The following is a 25202-nucleotide window of genomic DNA, read 5'->3' as shown; positions in this document are numbered from 1 at the left end:
AACAATCTTACAAAGAAAATATTTGTACAAGGAAGTTAGTGTGACTAGAGGTGTCACTCAAATTTGTAAGTCACGATCAACAGTGATAGAAGAGGTGGAAAGCTTATTGCTAGTGTGGATTAATGAAAGGCAGATGGAAGGTGATTGCCTGAGTGTCTGATTTGTGAAAAAGGTAGGGCTATAAATGCAGATATCATAAAGGATAAGCCATCAGCAAGTGAAAATGGTGAAATATTTCGTGCCAGTAAGGGGTGGTTCCACAATTTTAAAGCAAGAACTGGTGTTCATAGCGTAGCTAGGCATGGTGAAGCTGCCAGTTCTGATAGAAAGGCTGCTGAAAATTATATACCCCACTTCGAAACAATGACAGAGAAATGGCTTTTCCTGTCAGCAAGTTTTCAACTGTGATGAAACTGGACTTTTCTGGAAGAAAATGCCCAAGAGAACGTACATTACCCAGGAAGAGAAAAAAATGCCAGGTCACAAGCCAATGAAGGATAGGCTAACCTTATTGCTATGTGCCAATGCGAGTGGTGACCTCAAGATAAAGCCTCTCGGTTTGTCACTCTGAGACCTCAAGAGTGATCAGAAAACAGAATGTCATGAAGAATAGGTTACGTGTCATGTGGAGATCTAACAGAAAAGCCTGGGTAACAAGAGTCCTTTTTCTTGAGTGGATCAGGGAGGTTTTCTGTCCTACTGTACAGAAATATCTTGAGGACAAAGGATTACCACTCAAGGCTCTCCTCATCATGGACAATGCTCCTGCTCACCCACAAGACTTGGAAGACGAGTTGGCTGAAGAATTCCCATGGCTCACAGTAGAATTCCTTCCACCTAACAACTCCTCTACTGCAGCCTATGGACCAGCAGGTCCATAGCTAACTTTAAGAAGCTATACACTAAGGAACTGTTCCAGAAGTGCTTCCAGATGGTTTCAGATACGGATTTAACCCTTAAAGAATTCTGGAAAGAACATTACAGCATCCTTTCATGTGAGGGGTTAATAGAGAAATCCTGGGCCAATGTCTCTCAAAGGACATTGAGATCTGCCAGGAAGAAAGTGTGGCCTAAAATTATAGAAGAGGAGCTGGACCCTGCGGTTAATGACATTGTCACTATAGCCGAGTCAATAGGCTTGCAGGTAGACAGTGCTGATGTTGAGGAACTGGTGGAAGAACACTCAGAGGAATTGTCTACAGAGGAACTTCAGCAACTTCTGGCTGAGCAACAGAGAATGGCAGCCGAGGAGCTTACTGAAGAGGAGGATCAATCACTGCAGCAAATTTCCTCTTCTGGAATTAAGGAAATCCTGAAAAAATGGACAGAGCTACAAACATTTGTAGAGAAGACCCACCCAGACAGAGGAAAAGCCAATCATTGCATTCACTTGCTTAATGATAATGTCATACTACAGAACAGTTTTGAAGAAAAGACAGACAACCTTAGACCAGTTTTTACTTGTGAAATGGTTGAGACCAAGTGAGCCAGAAGCAGGTCCTAGTGAGCTACAGACTCCCCCAAGGCAAGAAAGGACACCAGAAAGCCAGATTCCAGATGTTCTTATGGAATGGGACTCTCCTTCTGAATAGCCACTTCCATTTCATCCCCCGATGCTGTTTGCAAACCAAAGATGTCAACTTTTAAATAAATAAATAAATAAATGAAAAATAAACGAATTGTTTTTTCTGGTAGGCTAAGCACATTTTATAACTTTTTGGTGAGTACACTAGGGAAGTATAGGTGTTTCTGGTAATTACAGACCTCATACAACCATTTTTTAGAAATGGTTAGGTAAGGGGTGTTTTTCAGAGGTCTGGAACGCATTATGGGTTTTTCCATTATTTCCTATGGAAAACAAAGTCCTGACTTACAACCAACTTGAGTTACAACCAGCCCTCTGGAACCAATTAAGTTCGTGAGTCAAGGGCCCACTGAACTTGCTTATAGCATAAGAACATAAGAAATTGCCATGCTGGGTCAGACCAAGGGTCCATCAAGCCCAGCATCCTGTTTCCAACAGAGGCCAAACCAGGCTACAAGAACCTGGCAAGTACCCAAACACCAAGATTATCCCATGCTATTGATGCCAGTAACAGCAGAGGCCATTCCCTAAGTCAACTTGATTAATAGCAGTTAAAGGATTTCTCCAAGAACTTATCCAAACCTTTTTTAAGCCCAGCTACACTAACTGCACTAAACGCATCCTCTGGCAACAAATTCCAGAGCTTAATTTTGTGTTGAGTGAAAAATAATTTTCTCTGATTAGTTTTAAATGTGCTACTTGCTAACTTCATGGAGTGCCCCCTAGTCCTTCTGTTATCCGAAAGTGTAAATAACTGATTCACATCTACTCGTTCAAGACCTCTCATGATTTTAAAGACCTCTATCATATCCCCCTCAGTCGTCTCTTCTCCAAGCTGAACAGCCCTAACCTCTTTAGCCTTTCCATCCCCTTTATCATTTTGGTTGCCCTTCTCTGTACCTTCTCCAGTGCAACTATATCTTTTTTGAGATGCGGTGACCAGAACTGTACACAGTATTCAAGGAGCGGTCTCACCATGGAGCGATACGGAGGCATGACGACATTTTCCGTTTTATTCACCATTCCCTTCCTAATAATTCCTAACATTCTGTTTGCTTTTTTGACTGATGCAGCACTCTGAGCTGACGATTTCAATGTATTATCCACTATGATGCCTAGATCTTTTTCCTGAGTGGTAGCTCCTAATATGGAAGCTAATATCGTGTAACTACTGCATGGGTTATTTTTCCCTATATGCAACACCTTGCACTTGTCCACATTAAATTTTATTTGCCATTTAGATGCCCAATCTTCCAGTCTCGCAAGGTCTTCCTGCAATTTATCACAATACGCTTGTGATTTAACCCTTCTGAAAAATGTATCTGCAAATTTGATAACCTCACTTGTTGTATTCCTTTCCAAATCATTTATAAATATATTGAAAAGCACCAGTCCAAGTACAGATCCCTGAAGCACTCCACTGTTTACCCCTTTCCACTGAGAAAATTGACCATTTAATCCTACTCTGTTTCCTGTCTTTTAACCAGTTTGTAATCCACAAAAGGACATAGCCTCCTATCCCATGACTTTTTATTTTTCTTAGAAGCCTCTCATGAGGGACTTTGTCAAATGCCTTCTGAAAATCCAAATACACTACATCTATTGTTTCATCTTTATCCACATGTTTATTAACTCCTTCAAAAAAAATGAAGCAGATTTGTGAGGCAAGACTTCCCTTGGGTAAATCCATGTTGACTGTGTGCCATTAAATCATGTCTTTCTATATGCTCTGTGACTTTGATCTTTAGAATAGTTTCCACTAGCAGTGCATGATGCAATCAACTAGCAGTTTGAAAATGTACATTTGCCACTGCTATACCCAATCGGTTGGGATCATAAGAGATGAATAACTGCAAAGCCTGTGGCAGAGTTCTTTTGTAATAAGCCAAAGTTCTCTTACAGTACAATAAATAAAGGGCTTTCACCATCATAGGCATATGGCCTTGGGAAGAACATAAGTAGCTAGAGTTGTCAAATGATTCCAGATTTTCAGGATAGGTTGATCCAGTCCTAGTTTTTCCTCCACTGCAGGCATGGACTTGTAGTTCTGATGTAGTCTTGCTTTTCTAGAGAAATCAATAGGGACAAGTCCATGCAGGCATCAAGAGTAAAACAAAGAATGGATCAGCCTGTCTTGAAAATCTGGAGCCAGTTATGGCTTGATTAATATGAAAAGCTAACAACGTTTGGAAGAAACTTTGGGTGGAGGCAGAGCACCGCTCTATTGTGGAAGAATTGCATATAAGGATATAATGAAGTAAAGCCTGAAACTGGCTGTCTCTCCTGGCTGTTACTGCTACAAGAAAAATTACTTTCCATGTCAGAAACTTGAAAGAAGCTGACTCCAAAGGTTCAAACGGTGGCTACATCATTTGTGCCAAAAGAATATTCATATACCATAGAACAGGTGGTTTTACAACTGGAGTTTTAGTATGTCACAACTCTCATATACATTTGGATACTAATGGGTGATTTGAGATAGGCCTACTGTCAGTCTGGGCATGGTAAGCTGCTATAGAACTGAGAATTACTTAAGCTGATGAGATGGCTAGACCTGACTCAGAGAGCAAATAATGTTAGACTTATCAGCAGCCTTTGACAGTAAACCATAAAATTATACTAAAAAGACTAGAAGAGATTGGACCACACAATGAAACAATAAACTGGTTCTGCTCATATCTAAAAAAAAACAGGTTCTTTCAAGTAGATCAACAACATACTATCAGACAAATTCAATCTTGAAACAGGTGTACCGGAGGGATCAGCCTTGTCCACAACCCTTTTTAACATATACATGCTTCCATTATGCCATCTACTAGCAGGATTAGGAATCATACATTACATCTACGCAGATGATATTCAATTAATTCTACCAATCGACGACTCAATAGAAAAAAACATTAAACCTAGCTAACATGTACCTAGACATCATAAAACAACTATTAAATTGAATGGAACTAGTGATCAATATTGAAAAAACAGAATTTCTACACTTAGAAAGAAAAAATATCGAAATCATTCAAACCCCAATTATACTCAAAAATAACCAGAAAATAGAACTAGTGAAAAAAGTAAGGAACCTAGGAAAAATAATGGACCCCGAAATTTATCTAAAACAACATATCGCTAAAAGTTAAAGAAGGCTATGCTAAACTCATGATCCTCAGAAAACTTAAACAGACTAACTCCTGCAGATTTCAGAACAGTGCTTCAGGCACTAGTTTTCGCCAGTACCAATTACTGTAATGCACTTTTTCTGGGACTCCCAAATACAACAATAAGACCACTTTAAATTCTACAAAACACAGCAGCGAGAATACTAACTGGAAAAAGAAGAAGAGAGCATATAACAAACTCTGGCCGAACTTCACTGGCTACCCATAGAACAAAGAATAAAATACAAAGCACTATGCACCATACGTAAACTAATACATGATGAAAAAGCAGACTGGCTAAACACTGCACTATGGGTACACGTACCATACAGGAACCTTCGTTCAGTAAACAAAACTCTCTTAACCATTTCCTCAGTCAAGACAGCGAGACTAACACAGGTAAGAGAGAGGGCACTGTCTTTAGCAGGACCCACACTCTGCAACACAATGCCTTTGGAGACCAGATTACAGAGACCCCAAAGCATTCAAGAGAAGTCTATAGACATGGCTTTTTAAACAAACCTTTTATAAAGAGACCGGAGAATAAAAAATACACTGGAATAAACAGAAGAGCACCGGCACACAGCACTATTCTCATAAACGTGCATTACAATATTTTAACAAATTGAGTACACAATGAATGTAATAAGATAACACAGTAAATGTGATTTTTTTACCTGTAAAAGTACCTTCTAGGTACACCTGGCCAGAACCTACATCACTAAACATTTGAACGTATTTTTATGATTTAATGTAACCGAAACTTAATGGCACCGGTTAGAATGTACTATAGTACGCTTACTCCAAGCTTACTTATGTGCCTACATGTAAACCGTTGCGATGGTATAAAAAAAACTTTAAATAATTAAATAAATAAATTCAGTAAGAATATGGGTTTGCATGCTTACTGGTCCAGCCTATTGTGTTGAGACAATGTGGAGAACCTTTCCCATTACTGTTTAAGCTCTTTTAGTTGATGGTTTTCTGACACACACTATTATGTTCTTCACTTTCTTGTGTCAGGACCACTCTTATTGAGTGTTCAACATCCAAGCTGTTAGGCTGACAGAGGAGGGAAGGCTTGGATGAAACAGAAGTCCCTGTTTTTTAGTTAATAGTTATATATCTGGCTCGACAGGAATTGTAGGATTGCTGGAGAGCTGAGCTAGATATGCAAACCAGACTTGTCTGACCATGCTGGAGGTATAAGGATTAGATTAGCTCAGCCCTTCTCATTTTCTTTGCTCTTCTGAAAGCCAATTACATAGTAACATAGTAATGATGGCAGAAAAAGACCAAAATGGTCCATCTAACCTGCCCAGCAAGCTTCCCAAGGTGGTACTGCTGCTCCATGCAGGTTACCCCCTTGTTTCTCTTAAGGATAGTAGCTGCTGCTTCGTGAGGTTACCCCATTTTTCTTAAGGGTAGTAACTGCCGCTCCATGCCATTTAAGCTTTATTTATTCCCATCCTCTAGCCTTTTAGGGATCCACAGTGTTTATTCCATGCCCCTTTGAAATCCTTCACAGTTTTATAGTCTTCACCACTTCTCTGGAAGGGCATTCCAGGCATCCACCACCCTCTCAGTGAAGAAATATTTTTTAACATTGGTTCTAAGTCTTCCTCCCTGGAGTTTCAAATCGTGACCCCTAGTTGTTTCTTAGATCAGGTTTCAACCACAGGGCCGAAAGAGGCACGAGGCACTACATAGGGCGAAGCAACCAGAAAAGGTTGAGGTGGGAAAAGGGGGAACCCACATTCCTCCTGCACCACTGGACCCTGCATGGATTAGGTATTTATGTGATGAGCTGGTGGTGCCCTTGAGCAATGGTGCGCCTATGGCCAAGTCCATATTAGCTACAGGTTAGCTATGACTCTGGATTTTCCATAGAAAATAAAAAGTTTCATATTTTTGGATATAGTGTTGTACATTCACCTTTTTCCGACCATAAAGCAAAAGCTCCCGAAATCTCTCAATCTCCTTCTCATCAGAGTTGGCTGTGCTGTTTGCCGTGTCAGTGAGAAAGGATAGCTGGGAGGCACCAGACTCCTCTTCAACCTGCTCCATTGCTTCATTGTTGAAGTCAATCAGATTGGCTTCATTGGGTGATTTCCCCGGAAGCCACACTGTTTTATGGTCTCTCAGCAAAAGCTCTGCAATGTCTGTGCCCACTACAGTCTAAGAATAAAGAAAAAGAAAAAGCTCTTATAAACAAGCTCAAAACATTTTAATCCACCTTCCCAGCCTAAAGCCTGTGAGAAGGCCTAATCTAACAAGATCTTCCTTTGCATGCACAGCATATGGAACATTTTTTGGCAAATGGCTTCACAGATCACACCAGCAATTTTCATTTAGAAGCTGAAGTTTGTCATCCTGATCCCTGCGCCAGTGTTGGCAAGAAAGCTGTGAAACTTAGCAGAACCCCATGATGAATTATTAATGCAAACTTTCTAGGCAATGGCACTTTCAATTTATAAACAGCAAAACAGTGTAAGAATCACTTGTAGTGTCAAAATTATTGGGCCAGCTCTATCTAGGATTGCCTGGACCAGATGTAATTACAAGACCACATTCAATCTAATTTTAAATATTGCTTTTGTTCCTGTCTACACAGCAAAAAACACCACACCACCCAGTAATATTCTCACCAAATTAAATATAGTTTTGAAGCAAAGGGCCTCTAATTTACTTCATTGATATACAAACATTTTCCATTCAGGAGCCATTTCTGAACCAAGGATCTGCCACAAAATTACAGTCACTTTAAAATTCAAAATAAAAACTGTACCCCCCTTCCCCAATACACATTTGTTGCAATAGGCTAAACTTAAAATGTCCCAGAAATTGTAGATTACCTGGTTTCCTCCCAATTTTGGATACCATGATCCTTAAGCTGGAACCACCAACTGACACCTCATGGTGCTATGAAACATTTCAGTGTCATGAGTTTTTGACTATTGACTAGTGTCCCTTGTCCACAATGAAAGATATGAATAGAATACCAAGTAAGAAAAAGAAAACAAGATGCCAAAATTTCTTACCCCATTCTGCCTGCACAGAAGCACAATGAACTCCCACAACAGACTTGCAGATTCCTTATCAATCAAGTTCTCATTCCGAAAGCATGCAACAGCTTTGTTCTGAGCAAAATTGATGACATCAACTTTGTGTGTTTCATCTCTTAAAATGAAGATATCACAGCATGAGAAAATGTGCAATTTAAAGTATTAAGAGTCGCAAGTATTTTAAGGAACTTTGTAACATATACAAATGATGCATAAACATACTTTGTAAGAGGGCCAGGGAAGGCTCTCATCTCCTCTTGCTCAGGAATGTGTTGTAACATGGTCTGCAAAACAAAATTACACACAAACATTTGCAAAATTCTCGTTACTCTGCAACATTTGCCATTCCATAAACTCCAGACTAATAATGAGTCTTCAGGTTTATGATGGTAAACTGAGAAAACAGGGAACCCAGATTTCAATCCTGGCACCATTATCCTGGCACTGATTTATAGTATATAATTTAATAACTGTGCACTATGCTTTCCCAGTGCACTAATTTAATAATCTCTTCTCTGTGGGGCAGTGGGTTAGTCTCTGACAAGTCATTAGTGAGATTGGAGGGAAAAAGGTCATTACTGGTTATCCAAATTTACTTAGATCCTAATTAATTCAGTAGCTCAAACTTCAATTTTATCTTTTCCAGTCCTTTAAGGAGGTAATTTTGTAACAGCCCACATAAGGCAGAAAATCTGCATAAATTACCCCAATTTTCAAAGCAAACTAACGAATACATTCGCTTTGAAAGTAATCCTGTCAAAAACTACCAGCACACAATTGTGCCTGCTAATTTGTACACAGGAAATCGGAGGAAATTTATGTACATACTTTTGAAAATCTAAGTATACACAAGTTTAACCCCTCCCCAACTCCGCATGTGGAATAGCACTCACTTCTCAATCTGGGTAAATTTACATACATGCAGGACATACACAAGAAAGTGTATCCACATACAGTATCAGGCTGGCAATTATAACTAGCAATTTCTATGGTTAAAGCACTGCAAAAATGCTTTTAAATTACCCTCTAAAAAGGAACCAGGGGGAATTATTTCCTATCCATCCCCTCCAGCCTTCCTACTTACAGCAAAATGAAATTGTTCTGCAGTGTGTTGCTTTAATGCAAGTTACTGAAACTACCATAGAAATAACCAAAGCAAAAATTATATTTCTATATTTTACCCGCCCTACTGAAATACCCAGAACAGTTTATAAAACATTCATAATACTCAAATATAAACATAAAACAAAACTCCTGCCATCATACTGACCTCTCTGCCCTGGCAAACAGGTAAGTCTGTAAAATATGCCTAAACTGCTTCAACTCAACCTCCTGATGCATCTCAACTGGAATGCTTTTCAATATCCCAATATCCCTGGAACTTCATAATGGAACAAGCCCTAACACACCTGATCAACACAATGACAAGAGCTCCAGATAACCAGCTGAATAAGAATGTAATGTATGGTCTGGATGATAATGAATTTCTAGCCAAATAACATGGGCCTATAATATTTGAGCTTAGATGCCATAATTAGAACTCTGAAGAATACCTGCTGAATGATAAGCAGCTATTGAAATTTTTTTTCGATAGAGCAGACACGATCTCTAATCCCAGTTCTAACCAACACCCTTGCTGCAGAACTCTGTACACACTGTAGTTGCTTACTATGCTGCCAGGCAACCCCAAATACAAGGAATTGCAAGAGTCAGGATGGGACATAATCTTGTACACAATCTTTACAAACCTGGCTGGGTATTAAAAAAAAAAAACAAACCCTGCAGGATTTTCCTTAATTGTTACAAACAAACACTATTTTAACCACACCAAATCCACATGACCTCAGTTTGAGTGTTCAGTTTCAACCCTTTCATAATCATCCACCCTTTGATCAACAGCAGGATATACGACTGGTCATAATCGCCCAACTCAGGCCGAGTTTCTCCACTTTCCAGTGGCTGCCTCAGGGGCTTAAAAGATTTCTCAAGTAGAAAATCAAGTGTGTACTGCAGACGGGCAGTACAGTATCCACTCCTGTACAGGAGTGGTGACTACATATGCCCGTCTGCAGTACACATGTATGCGGCGCCATTGAGTAGATGGAACCCCCTAAGGTGTATGATTATTTGATTTAAACTAAGATATGCCTGCACTGCGGATGACTAGTAAATGCATTCTTCAAATGTAAAAAGGCTCTAATTGATTTTCTAGTTCAGAAATCTTTTAAGCCCCTGAGGCAGCCATTGGAAAGTGGCGAAACTCGGCCTGAGTCGGGCGATTATTTTGAGCAACTGATTTTACACATCTCCACCCAATGAAGGTTTTAGAAAAGACTTTCAGGCATCTATATTTTTCGTTTTTCCTCTGAAGAAAGGCCAGGACCAAGGAATACCCAGGAGGAAATATTGCAATCCAAGCAGAGAGACTCAAAAGCTCAAACTTGGACATAAGCCAGAGAAGTGGAGGTCCTCCATGCTCTGACAAGGGTAGAAATAACAGACCCGGAGTAGCCCTTCTAAGCAAACCCTTTCAAAAGCCAAGTCATAAAACAAAATGGAGCAAGATCCTCCATGAGAACTGGACTCTGAACCAAGAGTCCCTGAGACACTGAAAGACAGTGGGTGGTCAGTTTGAAGGCTCTTTCCTGTTCGTACCCCAAATCTGTCCAGACAAGTGGGTTTTGCATCCCTACCAGCAGATGGAGGCAGAGAACCAAAGAGTGAGGCACTGCTGCATAACTAGAGTGCCACCTGCAGTCCCTTAGTATTTCTCTGTCTCCAGCAGATGGTAGAGATGCAAACCTGAAGTCTGGAGTTGGAAAAAAAAAAAAGATTTAAGAAAGGTTAGAGAAGAGGAGATGCTCCCTGAGGTGTTAGGTTTCTTTGTGGGCCATCCCTCAGGTTCAGTCAGGCGAGCGAGTGGACCAGGATTACCTCGGATCAATGGGTCCTAGAGGTATTAAAAGAGCTTTAGCATTTTCTCAGCCCATCAGGGAGGTATTTGTGATATCTCACTGTGGATCAGGAGGAAGACCGCAAACAATTCGTGCTACTTTGGAGCGCCTTCAGAGTCTCGGTGTGATCGTCCCCGTGCCAGGACAGAGCAAGGCCGCAGACCGTACTCAGTTTATTTCATCGTACCAAATAAAGAGGGGTCTTTTCGCCTTATTCTAGATTTGCAGAAGGTGACTGTATCGCTGCGGGTGCCCCGTTTCTGGATGGAAACGTTGTGGACAGTGATAGCGGTGGTTTGTCAAGGAGAATTTCTAGCGATGCTGGATTTGACAGAGGCCTATCTTCACATTCCCATCCGAATGGAGCATCAACGATTCCTGCATTTTGTGGTTCTGGGACAGTATTTCCCATTTCAGGCCCTCCCATTTGGGCTGGCAAGAGCACCGCGCACGTTTATGACGGTGATGGTAGTGGTAGTGACAGCCCTCCGCAGGGAGGAGATCTTAGTTCATCCTTACCTGGACGACTGGCTGATTTGAGGGAAGTCAGAAGAAGACTGTCGACAGTGGTGGTGAGGGTGCTGGATCAGTTGCTGGGCGGGTGGGTGGGCTGGGTGGTCAATTGGGCAAAGAGCCACTTGTGCCTCACCCAAATGCTGGAGTACCAGGGGGCGAGATTCAATACCTGCGTTGGGAAAGTTTTTCTCACCTCCGAGAGGATTCTGAAGTTACAGGCTCAAGAGCAATGATTATTTATTTAAAATATTTTCTGTACCGTCGTTTAGTAATATACCATCACAACGGTTTACATTTCGGCACGAAATAGGTTGGCTAGATTTCTAAGTTATTCATGGTGTGCCAATATTTTACGGTTACATATTTCAGTAATATACTCTAAATGAGAGATGGGTTGGGGTTACTATTTATATGATCTTGGGATAATCATATATGGGTATACTGTTTCAATTTAATATTGGGTAACAAATAATAAAAATTGTCAATTTTCCGTTTGTTGGTGACTTTCAGCTGTATGTATTGTTAGTCATCACTCTCATTGTGAAATGCTTTTTTGAAAAGCCAAGTTTTTAGGCCTTTTTTGAAAAGTTTTAATTCTTTCATTAATCTCAGTTCAAGTGGTAATGTGTTCCACAATAATGGTCCTGCCAAAGATAGAGCTCTCTCTCTCACTTGGGTCAACTTTGCTGTTCTGACTGAGGGTATGGTTAGCAGTGCTTTATTGGCCGACCTGAGATTTCTTTGTGGGACATGTAATTGTAAAGCAGTGTTTAGCCAGTCGGCGTTTTCGTCATTAATTAATTTATGAATTGTGCAAAGTATTTTGAATTGTACTCTGTTCTATTGGGAGCCAGTGTAAATCCGCAAGTGTTTGGGTAATATGATTTCTTCTGCCTTTTCCAGTAAGTATTCTGGCAGCTAAGTTTTGTAGTATTTGCAGTGGCCTGATTGTGGTGTATGGTAAACCTAGGAAGAGTGTGTTGCAGTAGTCCGTGCTGGCAAATATTAGTGCTTGTAGTACTGTACGAAAGTGTTCCTGGGTTAATAAGGGTTTTAGTCTTCTAAGGACCATTAGTTTGGCATAGCCTTCTCTTACTTTTATTGATGTGTGTTGTTTAAGGCTGATTTCGGTGTCCATAATAACTCCTAGGTTTCTAACCTTATCGTTAAACTTCACTAATTTATCATTTTTAAGTTTGATGGGATTTTGAATTCTTACAATGTTTCTTTCAAGGTGTATAAATTCCGTTTTTTCTATGTTAATTACTAGTTCCATTTGAGTTAATAGTAGTTTTATTATGTCTAGATACATCATTGCAAAGTTCAGTGTTTTCTCAATTGACTCTTCCACTGGTAGAATTAGTTGGATGTCGTCAGCATATATGTAGTATATGATACCTAGCCCTGCTAGTAGGTGGCAGAGGGGGAGCATGTAAATGTTAAATAAAGTCGCTGAGAGTGCTGAGCCCTGGGGGACTCCTGTTTTTAGGCCAATCTTGTCTGATATTGTGTTTATCTTTACCTGATAAGATCTATTTGTGAGATAGGATGTGAACCAGTCAATTGTTTTTTTTTGTAATCCAATTTCTTCCAGTCTTTTTAATAGTATGTTATGGTTCACTGTGTCAAATGCTGCGGACAGATCTAGTAGTATCAAAATGTACTGTTTGCCGCTATCAAATCCTCGTAGTACGCTATCTGTTAGTGAGATTAGCAATGTTTCGGTGCTATAGTGTTTTCTGAAACCATGTTGTGATGGGTAGAGTATGTTATTGTTGTCTAGATGTTCTGCTAATTGCTTTTGTACTGCTTTTTCTATTAATTTTGCGAGCATAGGCAGGTTTGAAACCGGTCTATAGTTACTTAAGACGTTAGGGTCATTATTTCTTTTTTTCAGAATTGGTTTGATTATTGCATTCTTCAGTGGGTCTGGCATTACTCCTTCATTGAGTGATAGATTAATTATTTTTGCTAATGTATAGGAGGTTATGTCAGCTAGTTTTTTTTATGTCTGTGGTTGGAATGGTGTCAATTATATGTGGAGCAGGGTTTAATTTTTTTTTATCAAGGATTCTACTTCGGTTTGTGATACCTCGTCAAATGTGGAGAACTGTGTCACATCTATTTTTTGCATTTTGATTTCTTGTTTATTTAGGATTGGAATCTTAGTCCTAAGGTTTGTGATTTTGTCTGAGAAATAGTGTGCTAATTCATTGCATTTGCTTTCTTGTGGTGTTTGGGGCATTTCTGCTTTATCATTGGTCAGATTTTTTACTATGTTGAATAGTGTTTTTTGGGTTATTTGAAAATTTTTGAATTTTTGAACTAAAGAATTGGTTTTTTGTGTCAAGAATTACTTTTTTATAATAGGCTAGTTGTTTCTTAAATTTAGTTAGGTTATCTGCAGATTTGTCTTTTTTCCACTTTTTTCTTTTTTCCTTAGATTTTGTCTGATTTTCTTTATTTTTTCGTTAAACCAAGGGTTTACTGAATATGGTGGTCCCCAGGGCCTGGCATTATCTTGAGATCCTAGGGTTGATGGCGTCTACCTTAGATTTGGTGCCTTTGGCTTTTGCTCACATGTGGCCACTTCAGGGGGCGCTGCTCTCACAGTGGAATCCGTTATCAGATGAGTTTCATTGATGGTTGCTGCTTCTGGGAACCTCCAGGTCTAATCTTTCGTGGTGGCTGTGTTGGCCAAATTTGGAAAAGGGGATGCATCTGGAGATCTTGAGCTGGGTGGTGGTGACCACAGATACCAGCCTCAAGGGCTGGGGAGTGATCTGCTGGAGGGAATCAGCGCAAGGTCTGTGGTCGCCGACAGAAGTAGCATGGTCAATCAACCAGTTTGAGAGGAGAGCGGTGCGCAGAGCCTTGGTGGAGTTCCACCTGCTGATCCAAGATCAGATGGTCAGTGGCATCCATCAATTGGCAGGGGGGAACAAGGAGTCACACAGTGGCCCAGGAGGCTCAGAAGCTGTTTGTCTGAGTAGAGCTACATTTGAAGGAGAGCTGCTTCTCATGTGTCAGGAGTAGACAATGTGCAGATAGACTAACTCAGCCGACAAAAGTTGAATCCGGGAGAATGGGAACTGTCTGTAGAAGCCTTCGATCTTATCCGGGCCCAGTGGGGCAGTCCAGGTCTGGATCTAATGGCATCCAGAAGCAATGCCAAGGTGGCAAGAAAATACCCTTCCTTTTTGGACACCACAAAGTACACAGAGTAATGACACTATCCCCTCTCCAGGGGAGGCAACGGAACAATGGTGCGCAGAAGCTGTAGACATTGCAACGTCTCTCGCTTGCCCTGGGAGATGCAGCAGGAAATTACAAAGGCGTCCCTGAGCGGCTGAAAAAAATTCTAAAGCCTCGCAACTTTCTTTCACCACCTGAAGGACACACTAATCTGACGTGAGCTTGATCCACTCCTCATAAAACAGGGCCAGCCTCCCTCCAATAGCCTCTGAAAAGGAGTGGACCTGCATGCCTTCATTGCCCGATCTTGTTTCCAAACCCACCTTGGGTCACACTGTCCCTTGGAGGCCTGCGCTGGGCTCGAAAAGACTCCTGTCGGCCAGAACTTTGCTTTGAAGACACAGGTGCCTGACTCCTGCTAGCACGAAACCTCCTCGCTCCCCCAAAATTGAGAACACAGAGGAAAAAACTTCTTGGGGTTCTTGTCCTCAGGCAACTTGTTACTCTTCGACTCCCCCAACTGCTTCATGAGCTGCTCCAGATCCTCTCCAAACAGCAGCTTCCCCTTAAAGGACAGGTTAGACAGCTGGGCCTTAGATCAAACATCCGCCGACCAATTTCGCAACCACAGGAGCCTCCTCGCAGCCACCGCCAATATCATGCTCCTGGCAGAAGTCCGAATCAAGTCGTACAGGGTATCCGCCACACAGGCTGCTCCTACTTCCAAACAAGTCGCTTGGGCTGCTTCCACGATCATTTCCGACATCTTACTGTGCTCCTTTTGAACCCAGCACAAATAGGCTCTCTGCAGAAGACTCCTGCAAATCGCTGCATACAGGCTCAGAGCTGAAACTTTAAAACAGCCTTTTAAGGAAGATTTCCAGTTTACGATCTTGAATATCCTTCAAGGCAACAGCATCTGCCACTAGAATAGTAGTCTTCTTGGTAACTGCAGATACCACCACATCCACCTTGGGGATCTTCTTCGACTCCAGGGTCTGCTCCGGCAAGGGATTCAATTTGCTATAGCTCAGGCTAAATTCAACCCTCCTCGGGAGACTCCCGCTCCACCAACTTCATCATCTTCGGCAACAGGAAAGGCTTGGGGGACCCCGCAATCCGTCCAGGACTGGGTTCACTCCCTCACTGATTCCTCCTGAGCGACCTTAATCGCCAGCACTTCCAGAACCTGGGGATCAGCAAGCCCAACTCCTCCCTGCAGAACAAGTGGACCACCCGAGGATTGTCCCATCCACTGCCGGAATCTTGTCTGGGTCCTGCATAGGACCCCCCCCCCCAGCACTGATAGGATCCTGACCTGGATCCTGTAATGAATCTAGCAATGCACCAGCAGGGTCCCTGCCCAGATCCACTGGACTCTCCTGTACCTGGTCAGGATCATCCGTCTCATGAAAGTTGTCCCTCCTCCACTGCAGACCTCTTGAGACCCCAAAGCCTCAGCAAACCACCTGATTCCGCCTGCTTAGGCTTCTTCACAGCTCGGGACTTCCTAGGCAATTGCCACTTGATCCCAGCTCCCTTCCTGGCCAAATAGGCCTTTTGCATCAAAACAAGAAAATCCGGAAAAAAAGATTTGGGATCCGAAGTAGGGGGTCCGGATCCGTATCCCCTGAGCCTGTTCCCTTGCCCTGCCACCAGCAGGGTCTTGTTCTGCAGGAAAAAGCGTAGGAGGGGAGTCCCGAGGCCCTGAAACAGCAGCCTGGCTCCCAGCACATGTGCACAAAATGGCCGCCAGTTCTTCAGACCACCACAGGGCCTCCAAAACCTGCCCCGCCGAAAACAGGCTCCTACTGCCACTTGGGGCGCCAGCAGAGATCTTCACACCACTTGAAATGCATTCCCCACAAAGCATGGTTGAATCGAGGCGAGAGCACCCTGAGCAGTGGCAAACTTTCCCGCATAGCATGGGAGGCACCATGCTGGCGAAAAAGCAGCCTAAAAATAAACCCTGCCTGCGAGCACTGCAGGCGGTGCTAAACAAGCTCTCCCAGCCTCGACACACAGCAATTCGGCCCCGCTCATCTCGCGCTGCCTCCTGGCAGCAAAGCTGAAGTCAGCCGCTGGAGCACAAGCTAAAGCTGCTCCGTCCCCTTCTTTTTTTAAATTTTTTTTAAAGGGACTTATACACAGAAGGGAAAAAAAACCCAAAAAACTGAAATACTTCCCTACTTCTGCAAAGAAGGCTGAGCCCAGGCCAGCAACAAAGACCCAGAGGGGATGAGGGAATCGGAACCACTGGCTATCACCCCCCCCCCCCCCCGAAGGGCAGAGCTATCCCAGGGATTACCAACCCCCTGCTCGCCCCAAGGGATCACCCATGAAAGAACCTAACACCTCACGGAGCCCAACTTTTTTTTTTTTTTTTTTTTTTTTAATTCCAGACTGTAGGTTTGCACTCCATCTGCTGGAGACAGATACTGAGGGACTGCAGGTGGCACATTCTTATGTAGCAGTGCCTCAGTTTTGTTCTCTGCCTCTATCTGCTGGTAGGGACGCATAAACCCATTTGTCTGGACTGATCCAGGGTACGAACAGGAACTGAAAATCTCAGAGAATGCTCCTCTTTTTGCCTTGTGGGTAAATTGCAATCTCCTCCTGGGAAAACTTACTTTTAAATAAAGATTTTTTCTCTCTCGTTATTCATCTATATTAAGTGGGGGGTTTTCAGCCCACACCATCTCATCTTGTGAATCCTCAATCTGGAGACAAGAGACCATTGATCAATCAAGGAAGTCACCTCATCCCTCCTGAAGAGATGATGTAAAGGAAAATTGTTTCTTACTTGCTAATTTTCATTCCTGTAGTACCCCAGACCAGTCCAGACTCCTAGGATTTGCATCCCTGCCAGCAGATGACAGAGTAAGTTTTACTTACACTGTACGTAACCTAGTGTGCCACCTGCAATCCCGCAGTATTGACCTGTACCCAAGCCAAGATGTTAACCACACTAATAAACTAACAGCAACCTCCCCCAACGAATAGGAGGATGGTAATCCTTACCCACTGGAAACTGTGTCCCAGAAATTACAGTAACTCCGAATTACCTACAAACCATCATATCGAGTGGTTGACTCCTCTGGACTGATCTATGGTACTACAGGAATGAAAATTAGCTGGTAAGAACCAATTTTCCTTTCCAGTCCGTACCCAGATCAGTCCCGACTCCTGGGATGGTTGCCATTAATTCCCTAAGAGGATAACCCCATCTCCAATGAATAAGAAAAGCCGCCTGAACATTACCCATCCAGGCTATGTTAGATGCCTCTATCCGCAGCAGGTACTGCTCTGCCCAAAGAATCAACTCCTGGGCCTCCTTAGCCACTGCCCGACTCTTGGTTCCTCCTTGCCAGTTGAAGCAGGCCACCGTTGCTGCACAGGAAACGCATCGAATGGCCGCGTAACTGTGGTAGAAAGACAAGCAAAGTGTAACGCCCTGCTCTCATCTCTAATCGAATGCTAGACCATGAAGCCTCCTTCTTTGACCACTAGCCCTGCGCCAACTGATCCTGACACACTGTTCCTCAGCATTGATGGTATCACTAAAGCTGGAACTTCCAGATTGCTCTTAATCAGCTGCCCCGAAAGGCTGACTCTGCCTTTCTCTCGAGCGGAAAGGGAAGATGAAACTCCCCCAATAAAGAATGCTCTGAATAGGCCACCTATGAGCGAAAGCCCAAGGCCCCAGTTCCAATGCTGATGCTGTTGAGCAAAGGCATTAGTTCCAATAGTAAGGCTATACAGCCCAGGACTTGCAAATAGTGCCAGATCTTGGACACCAAAAGCCCCAACAGGTGTCAGATCTGACCCTGCACACTTCAGCATCCTCACTTCCAGGAGAAACACTCTCCCTTTCAACATGTGGAACTGAGCCCCCAGATACTCCAGGGTCCAAGAGGTAACGAGATGGCTCTCAGCTAGAACCAACTTCTGTTCTGTCCGCCGACATAAGTCCACTGACTTCACCCAATTCAGAACCGGATGCACTGGCCCTCCTTCTCTTATAAAGCCGCCACCACTACCACCTTGGTGAACCTATGCTAAGCCGTAGCCAGTCTGATTGGAAGGGCCCAAAACTGGAAAAATGTCCCCCCTAGGGATCCTGAATCTCAGACATCTCTGGTGCTGTGGTCTGATGGCTATGTGCTGATAAGCCTCTATTGAATCCAGAGATGCCAAAAGACTCCTCTTTGCGAACTGCCTCTATGAACGACCTCCTGGCCCCCATTCGGATAGGAAATAATCACCCTCCAATGTGGCAACAGTGTCAGAGTGGTGTAAGCTGCATTTTGTTTGACGACTGGAGTCACAAGGAGCAATCTTGTAAGCCTCTCAAGACCAGAAAAGCAAATGCCAGGAGAAATTCTGTAAGCTTTGTGGGTCAGACAAGAAAATTCTAAAGAATAGCCTTTCCTGAGGACAAGAAAATGGAAATATCTTGTAAGCTTTGAGGATCGGGCAAACAAATTCTAAGGCACAGGCCTTCCTGAGGACTGCCAGTACCCACAAGTTCACTGTTTATTTTGTACTTTGTACCAACCAGAGGCCAGCCGCACCCCTACTATACCCTAGGCAAGATGGGACCCTCCACAAAACCTTGTGTGGACCTAATACTTTAGAAACCCCTACGTTCCTTTTGAACCCAGAGCTCCCTCAAGCGCACCTCAGTGAGCAAAAAATAGCATCTGTAATGCCCACCAGGGTTGGAACCTAGCAGCTCTGTCCAAACTCTGCAGGAATCATCAGCCTGCTCTATCAGGGGATTTGCCCCCCCCCCCAAAAAAAAAGGGCACTAAGCACTCTGAGTAGGGCACGCAGTAGAAATACTCTAATGGAAGGGAACAGAACAAATCCTGAAGAAGGGGCCCAAAGCCAGCCCCCCTTAGAATTTCTCCTGGACATACCCTGCTGCACCCTAACTCCTTTACCCCTGCTGGAGGAAAAGCCTGCAGGATTTGCCCATCGCCCTAGACATTAAAATGGCTGCAAGACTACTGCCTGCTGGACCACTGCCCTGAACTTTACCAGGAGAGAGAGACTAAGAGAAACAAATCTGCCCTCTCCAGCCTGTGGCAGCTGGGATAGAACTATCTTTTTCCCCGCTGGCTAAAACCTGCCTGCCAGACCACTACCCTAAAATTTTCCAGAAGAGAAAGACCGAGAGAGAAATTTGTGCCCTCCAACCTGAGGGGATGAGTTGAAACTATCCTTCCTCCTGCAGGTTAAAACCAGAGACACTAAACCTGCCCCGCAGATCGCTCCTCTTCCCCCATCATGGGCACGTGCATAATGTGGCACCCACACTAAGCAGGAATGCCTTTGCCTGCCCATCAGCGAATTTGTCCTCCTGCTCTCCGTGGGAACTAGCAAGGCGGTGATGAAATATTAATCTGCGTGGTGCCCTCCTGTTCCCGTTACCTGTAGATAGAGTACAGCGGCCCTCTTTTTTTTTTACTTTTTTGCAAAACAATTGGTCTGCAGTGAGTGAGTCCGACATGATGCCACTGGACCCCACAAAAATCTGCATCCAGAATTGCCAGCTGAGCAGCAAGATTCAACCCCCCAAAGTCACAAAGATGCCAGTTGCTAACTCCACCTCCCCGAACACACTGCCCGCTCAGCAGGAGAGGCTGCATCCACAGTAAAAATAAATATATATTAAATATACCCTCTCCCCACTTGGCTGCGGTCCGTGTGCTGGTTCCTGGAAAAGACTACTTTCAGGGAAGTAATTTTTTGTTTAAATATTCGGACACGGACCGCAGCCAAGTGGGGAGAGGGAGAGAGGCATGAGAGATCCAGAACCACCAGATTGCAGCGCTGTCTCAGGGCAGAAACATACAAATGGTCACCAGCCCCCTGCTTGCCCGCCTAGACCAGGAAGGATGACTCCACAAGGACCTAACAACCTTTTTTTTTTTTTTATACACTTCATACTGCAGGTTTTATACCTTCTACCATCTGCTGGAAACAGAAAAATACTGAGGGACTGCAGGTGGCACCCTAGGTTATATACAGTGTCAGTAAAACTTTGTCTCCACCAGCTGGCAGAGATAGAAAACCCAGGAGTCTGGACTGATCTGGGTACCTACTAGAACCAAGACCTCCTTTTCAGGAGGCAGCTCTCCCTGCTCCAAGGATGCACAGCTTGCAGAATCAGGCTCCTTCAGATCCCTCTTAGGACTCTTTCCAGTCACAGAAGAGAGCTCCACCAATCCTTTTGGATGTTCCACAAGCATGGCAGCTCCTGAAGAGACCACAGACTCTCCTGTAGGAGATCTGTGCTTATCCCCAGGCATCTGAATTGTGCTGAAGGCCTTGTGAAGAAAATAGAAAAATTCAAGGCTAAAGTCTTGAACATCCTTTACCTAATCCCTAGAAACCCAAGGGGAAGGATTTTCAACTGGAACCAGAGTCGGGGAGAAGGGGGGAGCCAATCTGAATCAATGCTGGAGCAGGTCAAGCGCTGCAGGATCTCCAAGATCCCTGCAGGAGATGAAGACAAGATGGCAGCCTTTCTGCCAAAATGGGCCTGCTAAAAATTTCCCTGGAAACAGGACCTGGCTGAGTTTCAGGCCCATATGATTTTGCCACAACACCCCAGCCAACTTAGAGCACTTCTCTGGAACCTCCTCTGCTATAATGCACGCGGAGCACAACGGTCCCAAGGAGGAAGAGCACCAGCATCCACCTGCTGCAGCGGTGGCCACACTGACTACTCCATGCTGAAGAAAACATGAGCAAAATGCAAGCACTCCTGTTAAGCACTTATCTCCTGTGCGGCCACTCACCCCCCTTACTACTTCGGAAGAAAAATTCAACCTGACGTGTCTCCATCTAGGTCTAAGCCCAAGCCACAATAACTTCATCTCCCTTCCCTGCAGGCATAAATCAAGTCCCTTATGGGATCAAGACAGCCTCTAGTGGACAAACTCTGCTGGGCTAATTAGCAGCTTGGTCCTCAAATTACACCTGTGCCTTGCCAATCCAAGTCCTGCTGCACTACCAAGAGTCCTACCATCTGCTGTAGGCAGAGAATACTTGCTTTTTCTGTGTTGTACAACCTATAAGTACTGGCGATGATGAAGAAGAATTCAGTGCCTCCATTTGCTGGTAGGGTGACAAAATCAACTAGTATGGACTGACCTGAACTGATGAAGCAGGATAAGATAGAATAAAGTATTTCACATAAACTGCCACTTTCATTCTTAATATATACCAACTGTTTCCCCCAATCACAGGTACTTCTAAATGCCTCTATTGACCGTCATAATAGGCTTCATTGCACAATAAAGGTTCACTTCATTGCTCTGCATTACTTTTAAATCATAGGTCAATCTTAAATGATAACTTTTTATATTTTTGATTTTACTTGCTGTGTATACCTCCACCATTAAAAGTTCATACATTGATCCAATTGAATCGTTAATCGATAAATTAGTAAGACTTATCTTGTCCAAGATGCTGACATATTAATACCGCCCATCCTGCTGATCAACAGTGCCATTGCCCGACAAGGGGCCGTGTTTCGGACAACGGAGTCCTTTTACGAGGGCTGAAGGCAGAGGCTGCCAAAATAAAATAGCCCTCGTAAAAGGACTCCGTTGTCCGAAACACGGCCCCTTGTCGGGCAATGGCACCATTGATCAGCAGGATGGGCGGTATTAATATGTCAGCATCTTGGACAAGATAAGTCTTACTGAGATATCGATTAACGATTCAATTGGATCAATGTATGAACTTTTAATGGTGGAGGTATACACAGCAAGTAAAATCAAAAATATAAAAAGTTATCATTTAAGATTGACCTATGATTTAAAAGTAATGCAGAGCAATGAAGTGAACCTTTATTGTGCAATGAAGCCTATTATGACGGTCAATAGAGGCATTTAGAAGTACCTGTGATTGGGGGAAACAGTTGGTATATATTAAGGATTCTATTTAAACAGCGACCCCCGACCATATAACGATTCAGCACTTTTCATACTTTCATTCTTAAAACATGAAAACATGGAATATATGGAAGAAAATAATGCAGTCAGTTTTTACCTCCATGTTGTGTATCTCAACCAAAGCTGGTTGCCCTTCTGAAGGCAAATTCGGTAGGATTTTAATAAAATAGCCCCCTGGACCAAACCTCGAACAGACATGAGGCACTGAAAATTTCTCTGGAGTCAGAGGTCTTGATGGTACTATGGAAGTATATATTTCAGAACAAGACAAAAGAAAAAATGGAAGAGTGAAGTGAGATTAAACAAAATACCAAAATGATCATTAGAATCACTCAATCAATCCAATTCAATGGCCTTTTTATGAAAGAAAATCCAATATCTTCAAAACCAACTTAATGTAAAATGAAGTTAGTCATCAGGAAATAAGATTCAAATAAATGTTCTTATTCCAGGGTGCTACCTGTGGTTACTGGCCAGGAATTGTCACTGCAGTGATGGGGTTAAATATGAAATGCTAAAATCTGGGAGGAAGGAGTGGGGGGATGTGCATAGTTGTGAAGGCTCATGGCACAGTAGATTCTATAGGGACCAATTCCAATTCAGCTAGAAGCTATTCAGGCAAAAGGAAAAAAAAAAAAAGCCTACTTATTTGTAAAAATCTTTTGTTCTGCAAAATTCAGAGAAGTGTAAACAAAAAAAAATGTATGCACAGTACTAAATCCCTACAGCACAGAGTCAAATAACCCACAAGCCAGCTCAAACTTTCCTTTTTTGCAGGGAAAAAAAAATGCGGCATTTATGGATGTTCATGTATGTATATGGCTTTAAAATTTCTGAAAAGAATTCTCAAAAGCAAACTCTTAAAATATTTAGTTCAAAGCTGTACCACTGTTATGTATCAGTTTGGTCTTGTCTTATTTTCTGTTTTTATAGATTGAAAATATTTAACATTTATTAAAAACTTACCCACTCTTTTTTGCTGACAATCACCTGTTTTAGCAGGATTTTGTTTTACTTGAACTTACAAATGTTTTGCAGAAAAAAAACAGATCAACCTTGAAATAGTCATGTTTCTAAGCAGTGCTTGGGTGAATTTGCTTTGTATAATTTTATCACCTGACCACAAATGGATCTATAGGGCAATAAGGGAAATCTTGCTGGTTCAGAGCACTCAACTAAACAGGAAAAACTTGTGTTTGGCATAGAATGTCCCTCCCATTTATTAAAATATTTGCACATACCTTGCTCTACAGGTTGCCATCCGCTTTCAGTTGCATAATCATATTGATAATTTGCATCAGTCTGCCGATTACTAAAGTTGCTCGAGTACAGACCATAGGAATAATCAGTGTGGAGGGAACCGATCTGTGCTACTGCTCCATAAGCATTTGCAGTCAGGTCTTGCTGGCCTTTGTAAACCTGACTCTTGTGGGGGAAAGAAATACTTATTTTTCTCATGTGTTAAATTAGTAAAATATTACAAATTACTTAGTCTGTAGAGATCTCTTGTGAAAACAAGTCCTCGAGGACCCAAATATTGTTTTCACACACAGTTCTGGATTAGTTACTTAAGTATTCAGTTCTGTATGAATCAGGTTTCATTCCCTTTCTTATTCACACAAAATTAAATGTGGACTAGTTTTCCCACTGTTTCCACAATGTTAAAAATAACTCCAAAATTTCACATATACTGAACACACTATTAGGATGCCTGAAGTAACTAGTCCAGGAAAGAAAGACAACCCTAAGGTCATGAATGTTCATGTACATTTAAATTATAATTTCCTTTTGCTGGTTCAAAAGTATCCTATTTCCCTGGGATCAATATATTAATGCAGAGATATTTTAACAAAGATTACTCTTTAGAGACTTATAGCACTGAGCAGTTTTTGTTAAGCAAATTGACAGCTGCTTTAAACGAGTCAAACAAACCAGAAAACCCAGAGAATACTCACTTGCTGGGATCGAGAGCTGAAGCTACTCCGCCGACTCTGCACGCTGTGTGAGCTATGGAGGCTGTGAACAGAATGCTCACTATGGACACTGCGCCTGTCACATTCATCACCATAAGGATCCCTGTGGGGCTCATTTTCATCATCAAAACTGCCAGCAAACCGGGGGTCATACTGCCAGTGATTGTCATATCCATCCCGCCTTAAGAGAGAGCAAAGGCTAAAAGTCCATACAGGGAATCAGACAGAAAAAAAAACAGGCAGTACCCAGCTTCTTGTCAGCCCACACAGTGAGAAGAATGGAAATGAAAAATCAGTAATAGAAATGGTATACCAAAGTGTGACATTATGGATCTCACTTTACAAATTTCCATATTCTATCCAGAAGGCCCTGAGCAGCTCAGTATAGCTCATAGCTCCTGCAGTCTCTTTATCTGGCATCATAAGCTGTGGGATATCAGTGCCTATCAGTAGGTTCGAGCACAGTAAAAGGTTTAAAAAAAATTTACAAAACAAGCCATGTTTTAATTGTTGACTGGGAAAGCCAAATAGAAACAAATGCTTTCTGTTCAGCAGTGTCCCAGAAGTCCAGAAAGATCAAGTAATTTGGCAAAAGTCACAGAGTCCATTGCAGAATGGAGAATTTCTGAAACTTAGTACAATAACCACTAGCACACTCCCTCTACTCTAATGAGATACAAATCAGTATTCCAGATGCTGCAACAAAATGTCATACCATTCATCATTCATTTGATTCACTGCTTTGGCAAAGGGATGCAGGCATTAATAAGTACACAGGGCAAAAGACTG

The 25202-nt window shown here is 42.6% G+C and overlaps 1 protein-coding gene across 4 annotated transcripts in view; it reads right to left on the bottom strand.

Annotated features, from left to right (window-relative positions):
• The window catches only part of SEC16A (SEC16 homolog A, endoplasmic reticulum export factor), a 192532-nt gene that overhangs the window by 122238 nt on the left and 45092 nt on the right, over positions 1-25202 (bottom strand). For all 4 annotated transcript variants that reach the window (XM_029614123.1, XM_029614126.1, XM_029614124.1 and 1 more), the window contains exons 6-11: positions 24396-24594; positions 23682-23865; positions 22538-22680; positions 8028-8089; positions 7782-7920; positions 6676-6918 (exon numbers count right to left, since the gene is read on the bottom strand). In XM_029614123.1, coding sequence (XP_029469983.1) covers positions 6676-6918; positions 7782-7920; positions 8028-8089; positions 22538-22680; positions 23682-23865; positions 24396-24594 — 970 coding nt within the window. The remainder of the gene's footprint in view (positions 1-6675; positions 6919-7781; positions 7921-8027; positions 8090-22537; positions 22681-23681; positions 23866-24395; positions 24595-25202) is intronic.

The sequence above is a fragment of the Rhinatrema bivittatum genome, chromosome 8, assembly GCF_901001135.1.
Source record: "Rhinatrema bivittatum chromosome 8, aRhiBiv1.1, whole genome shotgun sequence".
Lineage (NCBI taxonomy): Eukaryota > Metazoa > Chordata > Amphibia > Gymnophiona > Rhinatrematidae > Rhinatrema > Rhinatrema bivittatum.
The sequence above is the reverse complement of the archived record's forward strand: the minus strand, read 5'-3'. Positions and strand labels throughout refer to the sequence as shown.